The sequence below is a fragment of the Ambystoma mexicanum genome, chromosome 4p (assembly GCF_040938575.1).
Source record: "Ambystoma mexicanum isolate Mex_15411 chromosome 4p, UKY_AmexF1_1, whole genome shotgun sequence".
NCBI classification, from domain to species: domain Eukaryota; kingdom Metazoa; phylum Chordata; class Amphibia; order Caudata; family Ambystomatidae; genus Ambystoma; species Ambystoma mexicanum.
In genome coordinates, this window is record NC_090927.1 from 182,203,191 (window position 1) to 182,222,938 (window position 19,748).

The window sequence follows — 19,748 nt, forward strand, 5'->3', positions numbered from 1 at the left end:
CCAGATGTTCTATATAGGACGCACGGCGCCTGTAGCCTCAGTTCTGTTTTTTCTGCAAACGTGTTTGCTTTGGAATCTCGGCACGTTCGATTCTTCTCTTCGATAGCAATGTCTCCTACTAGCGCGAAGTCCGGCTTTAAAAAATGTCGGGACTGCGGTTTGAAAATGTCCAACATGGACTCGCACGACATCTGCCTCGGTGAAAGCCACGCCACTGACGACTGCGATGATTGCCAGTACCTGACGTCTAAGGCCTTGCGGGAACATAAGAAGAAATTAAAGGTAGGTAGGGTGTCTAAGCCCCATAAATCGAAGTCCGCTGGGCTTTCGACTGATGACTCGAGGGCCGACTCTCCCCGTCGGCGAAAATCCAGGGGGGGTCTCAGTCTTGGAGTGGTTCCCGCCATTCCTCTGCCTCTTTGAGGCATTCTAGGAAGCGCTGTCACCGATCGCCTTCCCCGTCCTCGTCGGAGGATTCCGCCAGACGGTTGACTTGTCCCACCATGTATTAGTCGTGGCCCGAATGGGATGCATTCTGCCAGCAGATGATGGCAATTTTCGAATCGCAAGGCACTGTTCCGGCCGCGCCTTCGAAAGAAGCCGGCAGGGAATGGACTCGGTCCACCACTCGCACGCCTTTGGGCTTTGGCAGTCGGTGCGATCATCGTGAGCCGTCGAGGTCCCGCTTGGACAAGGGAGATCGCCATAGCCGTTCCAGATCCAGGTCCCGGTCCTCGACGCCATTGAGACCGTCGGAACCTGTGAAGCCTTCGAGGAAGGAGTCGGCGCCGTGTCCATCGAGGGGCACTCTCGGGGTTCCACTCTCGGGGCTCCACCCTCGAAGTTGACGACGATTCCCTCAGCGCCTTCGACGCCGTTTGGGGAGGATTTGCCAGAGGTGCCCCCGAGAGCTGTGGAAACTCTGAGGAAGTCTCTCAGCAAGTCTGTGAGGCGTGTTTTTGAGCCCTACTCGTTTCCTCCTCCCAGATTGAATTTGTTCCAAGCTTTGGATTACATTTCGGAGGTGGAGGAAGGGTCTGATGAGTGGTTGTGCCTCCTGATGATCTTTTGTCTGGGCACAGTCAGATGGAGGAACTCAGTCAGTCCTTGCATGACACCAGTGGTCTTGACACCTCTCCGGAGGTGGAGTTTGGCAGGCCTGAGCCTAGGATGCATGCTGAATCCTCCTATAGGCGTCTCATGTCAAGGGTGACTGAATACTTGCTACAACTGTTGATTTTAATCGGGATGATCTGACGGACATCCTGGACCAAGGTCCACCCACTGACCCTGTGTTGCCATTTCACATGGCTTTGCAAAGAAGGGTGGCGGCGGCTTGTACTGCTCCAAAGAGTCTCCCGGCAGTGAAGTCGCTTCCGAAAAAATACCGCCCAGCCAGTAGTGACCCCTGCTACTTGTCGACGCACCCTACTCTGGAGTTTGGTGGTGCAGGCGGCTGTTCCCCCCCCCCACGAAGCAGGCTGTGTACCCTACCATCCCTCCTGATAGGAACGATAAGTGCTTTGATGGTTGGGAGAAGAAGGTATTTTCACTGGGGGTATGGCTTTGAAGGCAGAAACTGTTTGTGCCTTGGTGAGAATCACTCCCACGCTGTGGAATTGTGCATCTTTGGCAGCTGAGCATATTCCCAAAGGGGAAGAATGGGATGGTTTTCTAGCCCGCGTGCAAGACTGCAAGGATGCCATGTGTGAATCCGTTCAGTTGGGTTTGGACACGGCAGACTGTCAGCCGGTCCATGGCTGCGAGCACCGTGATGCCCAGGTTTGCATGGTTGCGGAAGTCGGGGTTTGCTCCTGATGTGCAATTCCGGCTTCTCAACATGTCCTTTGATGGTGTCCATCTGTTTGGCAGCAAGGCTGACGAGAGCCTTAAGAGGTTGCAGACCTCCAAAGTTGCAGCAAAGTCTTTGAGAGCTGCAGTACGGCAACCTCCGCCTTTTTATCCTAGGGGACAGCAATGGAGGGGAGGTTCCTTTCGGTACTACTCTACCTTTTGGTAGATCGAGAGGAGCTGCCAGTCAAAGGGGCCACCGTAGGAGTACCAGAGGTGGAAAGCAAGGTACTCGAGGTGCCAAAGCTGCTCGGGCATTTGCCGCTTTGCCCACAGGCACTGCCGCGTCCGCTCAGTCATAAGGCCATGTCCCATGGTTTGCCGGTTGGGGGCAGACTTGCGCTGCATCTTGGAGAATGGCGAGCCATTACTTCAGATGTGTGGGTTTTGGAGATCATAACCCATGGCTACTGTCTTCCCTTCCGGCAGAGGCCTTGCGACAATCCACGGGGAAGCTCTTTGAAGCGTCCGGATCCGCTCCAGGAAATCCTATCCCTGCTGGAGATAGGCGCAATAGGTGGTATTCCCCTTATTTTTTGATCCCCAAAAAAAGACTGGGGATTGAGACCCATCATGGACTTGTGTTGGCTGAACAAGCTCCTCAGGAAGGACCAGTTCAAGATGGTACCTCTTTCTCAGGTCCTCCAGGCCCTTTAACTTCAGGATTGGTTGGTGTCTCTCGACCTCGAGGATGCTTACTTTCATGTGCAGATTCATCCCAAGCACAGGAAGTACCTGAGGTTTGCGGTTGGCGACCCGCATTTTCAGTTTCGGGTCCTGCCGTTCGAATTGAACTCTCCGAGGGTCTTCACCAAGCTGATAGTGGTGGTGGCAGCGTATCTCAGAAAAGTGGTGATTCACGGCTACCCCTAGCTGGACGATTGGTTGATCAGGGAGCGCTCTCCCGAGCAAGCCCTAGATCTGTCCGTCACCTGCCACTCCCTTCACAAACTGGGCTTCTCCCTCAATTTAAAGAAGTCACATTTGACACCTACCCAGCGGCTCCAATACATCGGAGCAGTGTTCGCCTCCCCAGGTGAGGGCTCGTCACATTCTGCAGATGGTGGACAAATTTAACGTCCCCAGAGTCTCCCGTTGTTCGAGTTCTTGAGGTTGCTCGGCCTCATGGCATCCTGCATTTTCCTGGTGTCAGAGGCCAGACTGCGGATGAGATCTCTGCAGTGGGCTCTCAAGATGCGCTGGTCGCAGTTTTCCGGCAGGATGTCGGATCCCGTTCAGATTCTGCCCTCGGTCGCACAGGATCTTCTGTGTTGGGCCGTCAAAGGCAATCTGATGAAGGGTGCTCCATTTTGGCAACCGTGGCCGGAGGTGACGATCGTGATGGATGCATCCCTCACGTGTTGGGGAGCTCATGCCAAAGAGTTGACAGTCAGCGGTCTTTGGTCTCCATCGGAGTCCAGACTCCACATCAATATGTTAGAGGTGAGGGCTGTCAGGCTAGCCCTGAAGGCTTTTCTGCCGTCTCTGCGGGAGAAGAATGTCCTGATTATGATGGACAATACAGTGGCCATGTACAACCTCAACAAAAAGGGGGGGCAGGGTCACTCCCGTTGTGCCGGGAGGCGATGCAGCTCTGGTTCTGGGCCATCTACCCAGAAATTTCGATCTCGGCAGTTTATCTGGCCGGAGACTAAAATGTGGCGGCGGACGCTCTGAGCAGGCAGAGCATGGTCTCTTGCGAGTGGGAGCTGGCTCAGGAAGTTCTGTTGGAGATCTTCGCCCTTTGGGGAACCCCACAAGTGGATCTCTTCGCCACCATTGTCAACCAGAAGTGCGAAAGATTCTGCTCGCAGGAATTTTCTCCAAGAGGAACCTCGGGGGACGCGTTCGTAGTGAGTGGTCTTTCCCACTGCTGTACGCGTTTCCACCATTCCCCGTCATTCCGCAAGTGTTGCGGAGGTTACTTAGGTTCGGTTCCCGGATGATCCTCATTGCTCCGGCATGGGCCAGGAGAGCGTGGTACACAGACCTTCTAGACATGTCCATCCGCCCTCCACGCCGACTTCCTTATCAAGACGATCTGCTCTCACGGGAGGGGGGGAGGGTCAGGTTCTCCATCCAGAGGCCAGTCTCTCGGCCTTCATGCTTGGTATCTGAAAGGTTGAGGTATAAGGATTGGGAGCTCCCGGAAGACGTGATGGAGGTATTGCTTTCGGCGAGAAGGCCTGCAACGAAATCCCTGTACCGTTGCCGTTGGAGGAAGTTATGTGACTGGTGCAGGGTACAGAATGTGGATCCTTTCCAATGCTCCATTCCTTTTGTTTGTGTTTTTTTTTTTTTTTTTTTTTTTGTTTTTTTTTGTTGCTTTCTTTAGCCCACAAGGGCCTGCAAGTGGGTACCATTAAGGGTTACCTGGTGGCGCTGTCCATATTTAAGCGCTCGTCTGAGGAATGTTCTTATTTTAAGGTCCCTTTTTGATTTCTCAGTTTCTAAAAGGGCTAACTAATGTGTTTCCACCGTCGCCTTTCCAGGTGCCGGGATGGGATTTGAATTTGGTTTTAAAGTTCCTAATGGGAGCTCCGTTTGAGCCCTTACATTCATGTCTGTTGCGACTGTTGTCCTTTTAAAACTGTATTTTTAGTTGCGGTTACTTCCACACGCAGAGAATGAGTTGCAGGCACTTTCCGCCAAGCCACCTTTTACTGTGTTCCATAAGGACAGGGTTATGCTGCGGGTGCGGCCTTCTTTTCTTCCGAAGATTGTGTCGGAATTCCATTTGAGCCAAGTGATTCTTCTGGCGTTTTATCCTCCTCCACATCCTGGTAAGGAAGAGGAGAGGCTCCATAGGTTGGATCCTAGAGAAGCTTTGAGTTTCTATCACGGATGTCCCGGGTCAGAGTGGACGATCAGCTCTTTGTTGGTTATGCTGGAAGGTGCTTGGGTCAGGCTGTTTCCAAACAGTCCTTGTAAAGATGGATCATTTTGACAATCTGAGTGTTACAGTTTGGCGGGAAAGGACCCTCCAGTAGGCTTACGGGCTCACTCAGTGGAGGGGTGTGGCTGCCTCCACTGCTCTACAGAGGGGTGTTCTGATTCACAATATTTGCGAAGCAGCCACATGGGCCTCTGTCCATACTTTTGTGAGACACTATTCCTTGGACTCCATGGGCAGGATTTGGCCTTTGGTGAGGCAGTCCTCTATTCAGCCATTTGATTGGGCATTCTAAAATTCTAAAATTGTACATTCTTTTCCCACCTCCATACGTTGGTACTGCTTTCGGAGTCTGTCATATATGTGGAATATGTCGGAGGACACAATCCCCTCGAAGAACAAGTTGGTTACCTTATCTGGTAACGTTCTTTCGATGGGATGTTCCTCCGACATATTCCACATCGCACCCTCCCAGCCTGCCCCTCTACAGAATTTCTTATGCGATTGCAGCTTACGTTTCCACAAGGCTTTCTGCAGTCATACTGGCAGGAGATTGGTGCCACACGTTGTGGGGAAAAAACTACAACTGAGGCTATTGGCTAAAAGATCTCGCTCTCCCTCATTTAGTGGGTGGTGCTAGGAAAACGAATTTAGCCAAATTCGTGTATGTAAAGAAAACTCGCAAGCCCCTGCACGGTTGTTGCACTCCAAAAAAAAGCGCCCAGCAGGCATATGCAAAAAATATCCCAGCACACAAGACTTTAGCTATTCTAAAATGTCATTTAATTTAGGCATAATACAGCATCACCCCACGGGTGGATGAAAAGTCACACGTTCCGCCTTCAGACCTTTTTAAAATCCAAATACGGCTTGCACATCATGGAGTATAAAACCAAAAAGCAGTTACAGAGCGCCTCTGTGCGTTTCACATGTGCGTGTTGCGGTCATGTGACTGCTACAAATACAAGAGATAAAATCTCTCCAACTAACTGACCTCCATATTGCGTGACTTTTCATCCACCCGTGGGGTGAGTGCTTTGTGATACCTTGTGTCCGTCACAGGGGTGTACTATTTAACCCCTGTTTTTGTAATGAGCTGTATTATGCCTAAATAAAATGACATTTTAGAATAGCTAAAGTCTTGTGTGCTGGGATATTTTTTACATATGCCTGCTGGGCGGTTTTTTGGAGTGCTACAACCGTGCAGGGGCTTGTGCGTTTTCTATATATATGTATATATAAATGTTTTTTTTTAACTTTATTTTTGAATACAAACGCACCAACATGGTGCTCTGTCGAAACCATTGGAAAGGGAAGAAGGGAAACGAGGGGGGCATGAGAGGAAATGAAATGAAGGGAAGATAGAAGGAAGAGAAATGACACAATGTTACCCAATCCCGAGTTCCCCTCCGAGGCCGCCTCCTCTCCCACCCCAACAAGACGAAAAAAGTCAGTCCTTCATCATAGTCTGATAATTTAAAAATTCAGTGGAGTGTTGAGGATCTTAGTTCCATAATCTCCTTTCAGGTACTAGTTGAATCGGAGTCAGAAGATTCATTACTATTTAGCAGGTATGCAATATATGGTCCCCAGATGTTGGTGGGGCGTGCATGCAATGGTAGGGTTCTTATAAATTCGCTTTCCACGTCCTGGCAGGATGTTATGTCTTGTTTGCAGTCTTCAATTTTGGGTAGTGGGCCTTGGCTCCATGACATGGCGATCCTCCTTCTGGCCAGCACCAGAGGAAGGGATGCTAATTTACGTGCTGCGGGTTGAAGGTATTTAGTGAGACCCAGTAGGGGCGCCAGTGGTAGTGGGGTCACCTGTTCGCCTATGATGTCGGCGATTCTTTGCAGAACCGAGTTCCAGAAACGCCTTATTCCAGGACAGTCCCACGCTAGGTGGAGGAAGTCCGCCTGGGCAGCCGCGCATCTATCGCACTGGGGCGACGTTTCTGGGTGAAGCTTGTGTTTCTTAACTGGGGTATAATGTTTGGTGTACAAAATTGAAGTGTATTAGTTTATAGCGAGTGTTTAGTGCGACCTTTTGAGTTTGACATAGGATATAGGACCAGTCCTCCGTGGGTATCGTCTCCTGAATGGCCGTTTCCCATTTTAGCTGTGTTTTTAGGGTTGGGTTTCCCAATATCGACCACAAGGGATTTATATAGCAACGAGACTAACCTCCCCTCCCCTGCGCTTGAATCGTGTTATGCAGTAACTCCCACGTAGGTGGTTGTTTGGGAAATAAGAAGTATTTTGTGTAAGTTGTGGCATAGTCTAAAGTAATGGAATACATCCAGGGAAGTGTCTCTGCCCCTATCTTTGGCCATTTGTGGGGTTAGAAAGGTGCCCTCTGGGAACAGGTCTCCGAAGGAGTGGAGCTCAACCTTGTTAGCCCATATTAGGAATACTTTTTCATTCGTGAGGGGGATGCCGGGGTGCGTCCTATATATAACATCCGGTGACGTCAGCCCTCGACGAACAACGTATCGACGCAGTGCGCCCTCTGCTGAAAATTTTCCGAAGCGGCACAGCTGTGGTCATTACCTGTCATAGATGTGGAAAACGTCGGAGGAACATCCCATCGAGAGAACATTACCAGATAAGGTAAGTAACTTGTTCTTTCTCACTTTCGGTGTTCATTTTCCACAGAAGGCAATCTTTTTAAAATTTTATGTAGAGAATAATTAACAGTAACAAGTTTGTTTTTACCGTACAACGTGAATAGCCAGTAGCGCATTACGATGATGGGAAGTGTGAGCGAAACACTAACGAGGCAATATACATGGACAAAAGTAATTGGATAAAAGGGCTAATACGGTGAATTATCTAAAGTGGAGTTGCAGAGACGGGCAATTTACAAGAAGCCCTAGCAGGAGAATATACCCGGCAATTACAAGTGTAAATGTAGGGGGAACAGAGAAGCCCTGGCAGGAGGTATACCAGGTATTCAGACAACCGAAAGGCTAAAGATAATTGTGCCTAATTTTTGGTGCTGATCAAAAAAGGAAAGATCAGCATTGTTATTTTCATGACCACGTGAATCCAGGGGAAGAGAAACACCCTCTGGATTAAGGAGCAAAATCCTTGAGACTTTTTGTTGAAAAGTTATTTATTGTGATTTCCATGTTTGAACATTTTATAAAATACTGAAGGACCAAAACAAAGGCTGAAGATAGTTGAAAATAATGTTGGTATTAATCCAGAAAAAAACTGAAACCATATCCTTGATTAGACCTTTTCCATTTGAACACTTTTGCAACACTTAAAGCTAAAGACCTTTCACTGTTTACAGTGTGAGGGTCAGAGTAATACTTTGGACATTCTGACACCGACAGGGCCTTAGTTTCTAGTTTAGGTAGGGAAACGCTTCTAGCGCAGGGACGGCGAGGCATTTTCGCAACCCCTTTAAATTATCAATTAAAGTCTTTAGCCAAAACCATATGTAAGCTGTTTGAATTTCATTGCCGACTCCTCACAGCACTAACAATGAAGGTGTTCTTCACTAAATGACTGCAAAGGAACTTATCTCCTTTACTTGGTGGCTAGTATAATTTCAGATGACATTAGGATTTCACTCTCCGTGCCTTTTGGTAACCAACTTGCCAATTGATGGTAAAACTGACAACAGCATACCACTTTGAATAAAGCAGTCTAGGTTGTGGTCTTGAAATCCTGTGCTTCTGCAGTTCTAGCTACGTTCTCCTATTTTACCGCCCAGGATGCCAGGGTGGTGGCTCATAATGGGAGTTTCAAAACGTCCACTGGTGGAGCAACATTTTAACTAGTACAGCAAAGTGAGGAAGTGGTTGATTTGCGACCTGACAACTTTGTGAATGTGCCTGCCAGGATCGGTAGTATTTTGCAAAGTTGGCGAGTGTAAGGTGGACTGTTATACTGAAGAAACTGTATACCGTCCATTTCACTTTTGTTGCCCTTTTAGAAGTAAATGTATGGAGCTGGTGGATTGGAGCCTCGTTGTTGGGCAAGCTACCGGATGTCTGCGGGTACCAGGCATACTGTGTTCTAAGACTCTGGGGAACGTTGATGCAGTGGCATTGCGTTCAAAGTCACCAGAAGAGCAGTGTAGATCTTGCGCTTTCTGAGGTCTCGGAAGAAAAGCAATGTGTTAAAGGTTCTCTAGATACTCCTGATTCAGGTCTCCCTTTGCTGGTAATTACTTTCTCTAGGCAAACTGATCTGGGCCGACTGCTGTGAAGAATTGCAAGAAGCCTTAGGAAAGGGGTTCAAAGCTGTAAGGATTCTGCTGGATAGGCTGATGCTAAACTCCTTTAGAAGAATGCCCCTTCTGTCCTCCATTTCATTGTATTGGCTTTCTCTTATAAATGCATTATAGCAAACCCAAATAGAGTACTGAGAATTGCTGTTAAACAGTGTATCGGATTGTAATCTAAATGGCAAGGAACACCAGATGGAGTTGGAGACCTAGTTTCAGATGTGTGTGTACTTTATTAACTGAATTTTAATTCTTAAATTCTTGGCTTGTGTTTTTCTTCTTAGTTCCCTTCAGTTTTGACCCAAACACTGCTGCAGGCTGGCTCACAGTCTCCGATACCTTGAACAGTGTGACCAACAGAGGGTATACATTTCTGGTGGAGACCCCAGAGCGGTTCACCTCTGCGCCTTGCATCTTGGGGTCTAGGAGTTTCTCCCGAGGCCAGCATTCCTGGGAGGTGGACCTTGGCGGCATCCAGAACTGGCGTGTGGGTGTGACTAAGCAACCCAATGGCAGAAGGAAGAGCTTCTACCATGACTCCAAATGCGGCTACTGGTACATTTACCACATGCAAGGCATCGAGGGCGAGAAGTGCTGGGTGTCTAATTCCTCCAAGTCTGAACTGAGTCTGACGCAGAGCCTGAAGAGGATCCGCGTGGAGCTGGACTGTGATGAGGGGGAGCTTTCCTTTTACGATGGTGAACACAAAGCTCACCTGTACACCTTTCATGAGAACTTTTCAGATGATGTCTTTCCATACTTCTATGTGGGCAGCCTAAAGCCTGATGCACCCCCAGAATCGCTGAGGATCTGCCCTGTAAGAATATCCATCCGAGAAGATCCTGGGCTTTAAACTCCTCCAGGTGAATATTCACTGGAAAAGTAATATTTTTAGATGTAGTAGCCATCCTCTGGCGCATTTGTGCAATGCTCCCGCATTCTGATAACTCAAACTGGGCTGCTTCCCCATCATGTTAACAAGAAGACACATATACATGCTAATGTATTTTCCAAATATTTAATGGTATTATGTAACCTAAATAAAGATTTCTATATTCTAAAACACTTCTTTATTTTTTTATTTTTTACTGAATGCAAGCTTGTGGTAAAGTGAGTGCATGTAATAAAATGCTACCAATCTAGCTTGCAGTGACCCTTTAGCTTCCACGTGTTGAAAGCAAATTAAATGGAACTGACCACATCTGGGTTGTGCACCAATCTGAGGCGGAACACGTAAGGGCATATTTAGTTTGAACATCTAGGGTGATTGTCAAACAATGATCAGACCTTTTAGAGGGATGCTGAAAATGGGGGCAGGGGAGAGTTTGCAAGGATGAGGCATGAAAATTATTTTTGATTATTTCTGTCAATTTGCTAAATAAGTTGTCATGGGCCTTTTGGTAGATTGACAATCGTGCGTGGTCCTTAACTTCACAAACCGCTGACTTTCTTAGTGCAATTTCTGATCGAGTAACTCTGGCAATGCGTTGGTTCATTTTTTCTGATTTCCTTTCCATTTTTGCTGCAATATCTCTGGGCAATCCACCATGTCATTCTTTATACCATATTTGTTGCCCTTGGTGAGGGTTGCCTGGCTTCTTTGTTGCGTTTGCAGAGTCATTTTGTTTTGCCAGATTTGGATGTTCTGATCGAGATGTGTTGTGTTTGAGGAGAATTGATTTATATCTATACAGTGATGACCTAGCAGGCAACAGAACACTGTGTGGAAGATGTGTTTGTGGGTGGGAGGTGCTCAACAGTTGACTATGTGTTCATGGAAGAGCAGGTACTTGATGTCCTTCCTGAAGTTGAGAGATCTGGCCAAACTCGGGCAAGATGATCGGAGAAGAGTGTGGGCCTACCATTTTCAAAATCCCAATGGCTGAAACATACTGAGAACCAGTGTATATACAGCTCTTCTGAAGAAGTTATGGCTCCTTTTTGTTATTCCATGGTTCCAATGGCGATCTGAAAACTCATAACTGGTGAGATGAGGTGAAGGTTTATTTTCTGTTCCAGTTTTAAGGGTGTCCAAAAATTGCCATGCCAGTTTTAAATTGCCTTGTGCTTGCCACATTATCATGCCACATCATACCTCCAGGACCCTCATATGGCGCCTGATTCGGGTGACCCTGCCATCCCTATTCTTGTTCAGACGAACACAATGTTTCTGCAGGTATCGATTGCTCTGTGTGGCTGTCTTTGCTGCCTCTGTCCCATATACCTGTATGAACTGAACTATCACAGGTTGTGGTGAGGGTGTTTTACTTTCAGGGGACTCTCCTCCTAGGCACCATGGCCTTCGATGGAGTCAAACTCTTGTCTTTGTGCCCAGCTGCTTGTGCCATCACACAGGCCCAATTGGTGGTGGAAGATTTAGCCTCCCTCCTCTAGCGCCACTCCTAGCCTGATGGTCATGTGCATGATTGGTCGAATGAGCCCCTCCCATACTTTTGACGCACTATTTGGTGCCCAGGACTACCACAATGGATGCCGAATGTTGGACAATCCCAGGCTTCTTGGCAGTCTGCACTGTGCTCTAGCACGCTGCTTCCATACAAAGCCAAAGGCATTGACCGCCATACACCATTCAGCATATGTTTTGAAAGTGATGGGTCACTAGTTTTGAAAACACTTTGAAATCTGTCTTTTCAGCTCTTTGAGACTAAAGATGCCTTGAAAGATGCATAATGTGATATATTTTTGTTTTACACTTAGTTTTTTTAAGACTTCCGCCCACACCCAATGATTGGTAGCTTCTAACCGAGCTTGACCACCATGCAGCACAGGAATAAGATCCATGAGGAAGTCTTAATTTTCTTGTGGAGGTTTTGGGGCTGCTCACTCTTCTAATAATACAACTTTATTCTCTTGTGGAAAACTCTACTGAAGAGATCTCTTTAATTTGGCGTTTGATGTACGATTTTGCTCCATGACCCAAATGTGATGGAAGCTTCCAGCTGCACACTTGGTACAGTGGCACAGCTTGATCCACATTATGTGCAAGTTCACCCTGTCAGAATTCTGACCATGGCTACTTTGGGAGTCGTGTAGTCACCTTTTAGTTGAATACTTTTCACTCCAGGAAAAACTCCCTCACAGATGCATTTGCTCTGAACAGCCCCCATTTCTTTTCTTTGCCCGGACAATACCTCTCTGATGCATATTATGGCAGATTGTGAACTTGAAAACTGAAATTTGTGAATGCTGGGCATTTCGGTTATGCTGCTGGTTATGTGAAAGTCTGGAATGTGGGTTAACTATAAAGGATGCACTTTAACATGTGTCATTTAAAGTTTGGGGCCTAAGAGAGGAATGTTTTTTTTTTCTTTTTTTTATCGAATGGGTCTTTCAATATTGAGGCTAAGTAACTTGATCATTTCTAGTATTGTCAGAGATTCTACTATGCTATGTTTTATAGCTCGATAAGTAATTATTACTTTTCCAAAATGGATTTGCAAGTTGAAGCTGAAAAAAGCCTCTGCATCTATGTCTCTAATACCACTTTAAGATTAATCTGTAAGAATGTTGAATTAATATTAATGGTGAGAAAGTAGATCTAGAAAGAAAAGTGATCCAAAAGCTATCACATCAGGTAGAGAAACAAACCCATTGTTTCATTATTTTTCCATCTTTTAACCTTGCTACTCACTTGATAAAATGCAAAAAATGGATCTGTCACAAAATCTAGTCTGGGGCAATTGTTTTGCACTTGTGCAATAATGGGAAGATATGCTTTTAAATTGCTCACAAATATGAAATGCTTCAGAGCTTTAGCCATATGCCCTGAATAAAATGTACGTGTATGTAGGAATTATTTCCAACCTTCTAGATTGGGGAAGCAATATAATCTGAAGGATTAGAAAATGTGTGACATGGCATTAATAACACCCTTGTACACAAGTGTTTATAGGCACCACAAGACAAAGGAGGGAAGACATGGGGAGGACATGACGATCCTACTAGGCCTTGTGTCATTCGGATTGTGCAAGTGCAACACTAGAAGTGAAAGGAGAGGGGAAGTTCAAAGGGGAGGAAAGGGTGTGGCGGGGGGGGAATGCAGCCAGGGCAGCATGGCTCTAGGTTAGTGCAGGGTGGCTGTGCGGGGGGGGTTACAGTTACAGCCCTAAGTACGCTGTAGGCCAGGAGGCAGTGCAAGGGCAGACTGGTTGTGGAGGAGCCTGGTACCCAGTGAGACTTGGGGAACCAAGCAACCAGTCAGCGCAGCAGACAGCGAGGGAGAGGGAAGGCAAAGGAGGGTCTTCAGCTGCTTCTAGCGCCTCAGGTGGTCTGGATCAAGTCCAAGAGGAGCATGGAGGTTTCGTTGAACCAATTCTGACTTTGTTGATAACTCCATCAATGGTGCACCGAACCACATCGCCGTCTGTGACCACTACGACCACCTAGTTTTTTTATTTGTTAATGCGCACCGAACCCTTGGGTAGCTGGGCGCAACAGAACAAGTATACTTGAAGCTTGGTTACAACAGGTACAATGGATACAACATACAATGACACACCTCGTTACCACTTGTGGGGTTACATTGAGGTTGTGGTGCTGTAAGTCATAAATTAGTCAATTATTACAGTGGTTCATATAGATACAATGCATGTGGTAGGGCAGTGGACAAAGATTACCCTGAAACAACAAGATTAAGAATGGAGTAGTAGGGTATCCAGTGTCGGGGGGTGGGGGGGGGGCAGTCCAGACTAGTGTGGCTCGGGCGTTAGTGGTTGTTTGTAGCCAATTTAACATGTTACGTATGAATTTTGGGTAAGGTTGTTCGGCTCTTAGGGCTGTGGGTAGTGCATTCCAGAATAGGGCTGCTTTGACCGGGAAACTGGAACCACCGGTTTTGGTCCGTCTGAATCTAGGATTCTCTATTAGGTGGGCATTGGCAGATCTAGTAGTGCGTATTGAGGTTTTCCTGTTTATTCTTTGAGAGATATGGTGGAGCTATGTTGTTCAATCACTTGGATGTGAGTGAGGTTGTTTTGAGAAGAATCCAGTCGTTTATATTAGGCCACTGGACATTGCTTCTGAATTTGGAAATGTGCTCTCTATTGGGGATATTCAGGGCTGCTCTTAAGGCGTTATTTTGCAACCTTTGAATTTTGTCCAGGATGTTTTTGTTGGCACCTAGATATAAGGCATTGCAATAATCCATTCTGGATATTATAAGTGCATTAGCCAGGGTGATGCAGCTAGTTTCAGACAGAAATGGTCTGCACGCTCGGATAAGTTTGCTGGTATAGGTGGTAGAGGATGCTAGTGCGTTAACTTGTGGTTAATGTGGAATCTAATAGCCTACAACAAGGGTGCTCTTCTCATGATCTACGGCGCTGTGAGTCTCTCAAGCAGATTTTGAGGGTCAGGAAGGTGTCTCTTCTGATAACACCCCCATGGACGGTACTACCATCTACTCCAGGTGGACTTTCAGTGGTTATGCTACCCTCAAGCACAATTTCTGCTCTTATTGGGCTATCTCCAAGGCTGGCACCCACTCATCTGGAGCATGGTGACCTTTCTATGGACAGTCGATCCACACTACAGACACTAGGCTTCCTAGTCCATCTTTTCCTGTCACGTCAGCTTCCTGCTAGCCAGTTTTCTGCTCCTGCACCCTACTGGGCAACAATCACGTGCCAGCACACCTGCACTTCATCCTCCAATTTTTGGAGGATGAAGTCTTTCAAGGTGGTGTATCCATTCAAAGGAATACCTCTGATGATTTTGATAATGTTGTACTAGGGGTTGATGAACCAGAGGACCCTCCTCTCGAGATTTTCCCCCTGATGAGATTAATTCTTTCCATGCCCTAATGTTCAGGGCTGCCAAGTTGTTTGTTCTCATCCCGGAGGAGCAAGAAAAGAGCGGCTTCTTATACCAGCGGAGGACGCAGACTAGAAAGTCTGTGGTGGCCATACCTGTCCTCAAGGACATCTGGGTAGACCATCTCGACCATGAGAAACTCCTTTTCTGCTCCCCAAAAAAATCTACTTGAAAAGTACAAGGCTCCTGATTAAGCCTAGTCCGGGCTCTGGTGACAGCAGCGACTCAGAAGCAATCCACTAATCCTTCTGTGTTCAGTTCCACCTGACGGCATGGCAAGTGGCTAGACTCCTTTGGAAAATGCATCATCTCCCTGTCGTGACCACTATTAAGACAGCCAATGCAATGGCTATGCTGTCCCGCTATGACTAGGAGCTATCGTTTAAGATGGGCCCTGTATTTGATTTAATTCCAGATGACCATGAGGACATAGCGGCCCCCCCTTCGTGAAGGAGGGAAAAAGCTTCAGACAGTGCCATTTCTGTGTCGCCGGATTTGACTGATGACCCAAAATGACAGCTGGGGAATTGCGCTGGTTTACCTCATGAAGACTGGCTCAAGGCCACTAATTTGTGTCCAGAACTGCAATTGATGTTAGTGGACATGCCCTTCGATGGAAAGGACCTGTTTGGCAAAAAAATTGAATGACCTGCTTCAAGCCATCAAGTCATACACTGACGGCAGCCACTCCCTGGTCATGCTCCAACAACGGCGTCCATCTCTTCAGTCTGCAAAGACCCGTTTCTCATGGACGTCCTGCTACTACAGCCTTAATACCTATCCTAATCCTAACTGTCTAACACCGACAAAACATTGGACACTACAAGGGGTCTTTCCAGGCTTATAGGTGAAATCGTTGCATTGGCTCCTCGCACCCTAGGGGCCTGTGTTGTATCCTGTATATGTATGAATGAGGTCTGAGTCGGTGTAAGAGCTGAGTGGAATGTTAGGGGAACTTGGAGTGTTGGGGCACCTGGGGATTCCAGGAGAGACGGTTGAGGACTGGGAGCTGGGCAGGGAACCAGAGTAGAAGCTACTGATGATCTCTCTCTCCTATATTCTAAACTGAACCTGTAACCAAGAGAATAAAGCTTGCTTCTTTTCTACATACCTGGGTCAGCCTGGTTCCTGCTCCTTGTTACTGGCCCAGGGCAGATCCTGCAGGAGGCAGGATACTTCATTTGGCAACGAGGATTAGTGGACCCCAAAGAAGTTGATGTTTGAACCCAAAAAAAACAGGGTGTAGGAGTGGAGGAGAAACCATGGTGAGATGTATTTCTGAGGTGCTGGCAATGGAAAAATTTGGCGGATGCAAAGGAGAGAGTTTTCTGCAGCATCAGAAATAAGCATCTGGCAGTGGGACCATGGAGGCCCATCCATGGGACTACAGGAGAAAATGTGCCTTGCTGGACAGAGGCCGTGTAGCAGTGAGAAGGTGCCACCAGTTTGCAGCCGTTAGCTGTGAATGCCGTTGCGCTCATTTGGACAGGAGGATTATGGGACTTGCAGTTCGGCTGTGGAGTTTTGCCGGTCCAGGTACAAAGAAAATAAAGAAAATCAAGGTTTGGGGCAGGCCTGGAGGGTCGCATGGGGTCCTGGGTGGTGTGCGCCCATTTTAACCCCTGCGTTCCAGCTCTGCCGTTGAGCTGGAACGCATGCGAGTAGCCCCTCGCCATTACTTTCTCGGAGCTCGGAAGCCTGCAGAGGAAGACAGAGGAAAGGACGTCTGGATGTCTGGGGGCGTGATGACGTGTTCCCCAGTGGCAGCGAAGGCGAACGTTGGTGTTCCGGAGGGAGTTTCCTGTTGCCGGAATTATGAAGCGTTATTCTTAGTTACAGGTTCAGTTCACAAAGTAGGAGAGAGAATATGCATGCAAAAGGGCTTAGGCTTATACACCTTGGCCAGGTGTATTTGGCAGTTGTATTAAAACCTTCAGGAGGAACCCCAAGGAGGTTGGACACAGTAGTGTTCCGTTATTGGAGACCTAAGGGCATGGGGCCCGTTATATTTATTACGGTTTTTGTGGAGTTGCTACGCAGTTGTGCGTAAAAGTTTGTGTATGTTTACAACATCGGGGCTACACCATTTTGTCTGCGTTGAAGGTTATCGCACGGCAAGATATTTCCTTTTGTTGAGATTAGGGTTCATTTTTAGGAACTAGGTTGTTTTCCTAAGTTTTTCTGTGATGCCAGGTGGTGCATGCGGGAGGAGGTACTTTGTTGATATTGCATGCCAGTTTTGGCTTTCAATTGTATTAGAGGGCACACAGGTGGTAGGCCAGTGGTTATTTTGTGGAGATTTAGTGCATATCTGGACCAGGTAGGGTCCATACACTTGCATGGGTTACTGGACTTGCGTTCAGTTATATTTGTTAAAATTTAATTTCTGGGTTTTCAGGTCGCACCATTTATTGTTCCATCCTTCAGGTGTATCTGATTCCATTTCCCGTTTTAGTAGTAGTTTGTTGTTTTACATGGGCCTTTTTGCTATGTATATTTTGCGCCACGTCTTTCTATCGTGGTTACGTTTTGTATTTTTGTGATCTTTGTGTCGTATGTCTCCTTTCTAGATTTTCCATTCTTTTTTTCATGTTTTCTCTAGGGGAGGACGATGAGGCATGGTTGTTGGGATATGCATGGGATCATTGTTGGCATGTTTAGGACTATCTGTTTTGGCCTTTGTGTACGTTTTCTATATTCGTGGCTACACTATTTTGGCAGGTGAGTAAGCCTCTGTCGGGGTGTTGGGTTTGTGCTCAAGTGTGGCAGACTTGAGGCCTGGCGGAAGGTGTTTTAGTTTGATGGGTTTTGGTTTGCAGTTTTGGTTTGCAGTTTTGGTTTGCAGTTTTGTTTTTTGTTTGTCCTTTGTGGCAAGGTTGTGCTTGGTGGTGGCGGCACCGAGACCCTGGTGTGGCAGGCCAGGGTGGAAGGAGTAGTAGAAATGTTGTGGTTGTTAGTCCTATCATGGTTGTGAGTTTGTGCGTTTCTTTTGATTGTAAAAGGGGGGGGGGTGTTGTATACTGTATATGTATGAATGAGGTCTGAGTCAGTGTAAGAGCTGTGTTGGTATGCTAGGGGAACTTGGAGTGTTGGGGCACCTGGGGATTCCAGGAGAGACGGTTGGGGACTGGGAGCTGGGCAGGGAACCAGGGAAGAAGCTACTGATGATCTCTCTCTCTCTATATATATTCTATATTGAACCTGTAACCACGAGAATAAAGCTTGCTGCTTTTCTACATACCTGGGTCAGCCTGGTTCCTGCTCCTTGTTGTTACTGGCCCAGCCCAGACCAAGCTCTAATGCTGCCCCTCTGCTTTCACACTTTGACCAGGCCTTCTCCAAGTTCGTCCATCAGTGATGTATCATCACCAAGGACAAATGGATGTTGTCGCTAATCCAGCAGAGGCCTGCGCAGGAATTCATTGGGTGCTCTTCTCTCCGCTCCTCCCTTGTCGAAAAGCACTTACCACTATTACGGCGAGAAGTTCAGTCCCTTATCTCCAAGGGTGCAATCAAATGTGTCCCTGTTCAACAAGGCCAAAGGGTGTACTCATCTCATCATATCATCAAGGAAAAAGTCTGAGGGCTGGGTACCCATTCTCGATCTGTGCCTCAAATTCCTAGAGGCTCAAACCTTCAAGATGGTAACTTTCCAGCATACTGTAACCCAGCTGTAGAAAGGGGATTTCCTTTCATCTTTGGACTTGGAAGGCACATACTTTCACGTCCCAATCCATCTACAACACTGAAGGTTTCTGAAGTTCACGGTCTAGGGACAGCACTTCAGTTCAGGGCCTTGCTCTATGGCCTCCGCTCCAAGGGTATTTACAAAATGCCTAGCCCCGGTTGTGGCTCATCTACTTCGTTTGGGGGTTCATGTCTGCCCGTACCTCGACCGCTGGCTGGTTCGGACAGTGTCTCTTCGGTATTCAGAGACCACTTTCTGTTAACATTGCTGGGGTGCTCTGTCAATTATGCCTAATCTTGCTTGACCCCTTTGTGTAACCTGCTCTGTTTTTGGGAGCTCAGCTGGACATGCTGTCTTGCAGTGCTACTTCATTGGAGGATGAAGTGAAGACCATCCTTCCAAAGACTCTACTGCTTTTGCAGAAGACTGTTGGTCTGCGCCTCAACGTCCCTGCAGTGGATGATGCCTGCATTATTGTAATCCAGCCCTGCAGACTGCATGAGACCTCTTCGGGTGTTTCTCAGTGCGCGATGAAAGGAAGTCTCCAGCGTGTGGGAATACAGGATTCTTTTGACGTGTCCCTTCCGTGATGCTTTTCGCTGGTGGATGCTCTGCTCCAATCTCACCTTGGGCGAACCCCTGCCTTTTCTATTGGGTACACTCGTCTTCTGCCAAGAAGCACTCGACACCACCTTCTGCCCTGATGACGTCTTCATCCTGTCCACTACTCAAAAGCAGGCCAAGTCCTCCTGTTTTGTGTGGCTTCTTTGTGACCAGGGTGAACAAGAAATGCCTGGCTTTTGTCAGCAGATTCAATCACACAGGGAGCCTAGGGGATGCCTTGACATTCCCATGGGAAGAAATGTTCTTGTATGCCTTTCCTCTAATCCCATTGTCCCTCGAGTGATCGACTTGTTTAGATGGCATTGGTGCAAACTACTTTTTTTGGCCCCACCTTGCCCGAGACTACACTGGTTCTCAGCTGTCTGTGCCACCCAACAGGTTGCCACCATTCGTCATTCTGTCCAGAGGAATAGCGCTACACTACGACCTGGCGTCCCTGTCTGACAGACTGGCTTCTGCTTTCTTAGGGCTTGTAGTATAGTCTTGCCTCAGGACTGTCATGAGGTTCTGGCCAGAGCCTGGGCTTCCTCCATGGTTTTCTGCTACAAGAGCAAGTGGAAGCGTTGCTCTGCTGGTTGTTCCGGTCGTGGCCTAGACCCCATCGGTGTGCAAGCTCTGAAT

The 19,748-nt window shown here is 47.4% G+C and overlaps 1 protein-coding gene across 5 annotated transcripts in view; it reads left to right on the top strand.

The window, feature by feature from the left end:
* Positions 1–19,748, top strand: part of TRIM35 (tripartite motif containing 35) — a 229,003-nt gene that overhangs the window by 87,592 nt on the left and 121,663 nt on the right. For 2 of the 5 annotated variants that reach the window (XM_069605653.1, XM_069605657.1), the window contains exon 6: positions 9,268–10,046. The exons of the other annotated variants lie outside the window; for them this stretch is intronic. In XM_069605653.1, coding sequence (XP_069461754.1) covers positions 9,268–9,836 — 569 coding nt within the window. In that variant the 3' untranslated portion in view covers positions 9,837–10,046. Of the gene's footprint in view, positions 1–9,267; positions 10,047–19,748 lie in introns of those variants that run through there. 5 annotated transcript variants of the gene reach the window in all.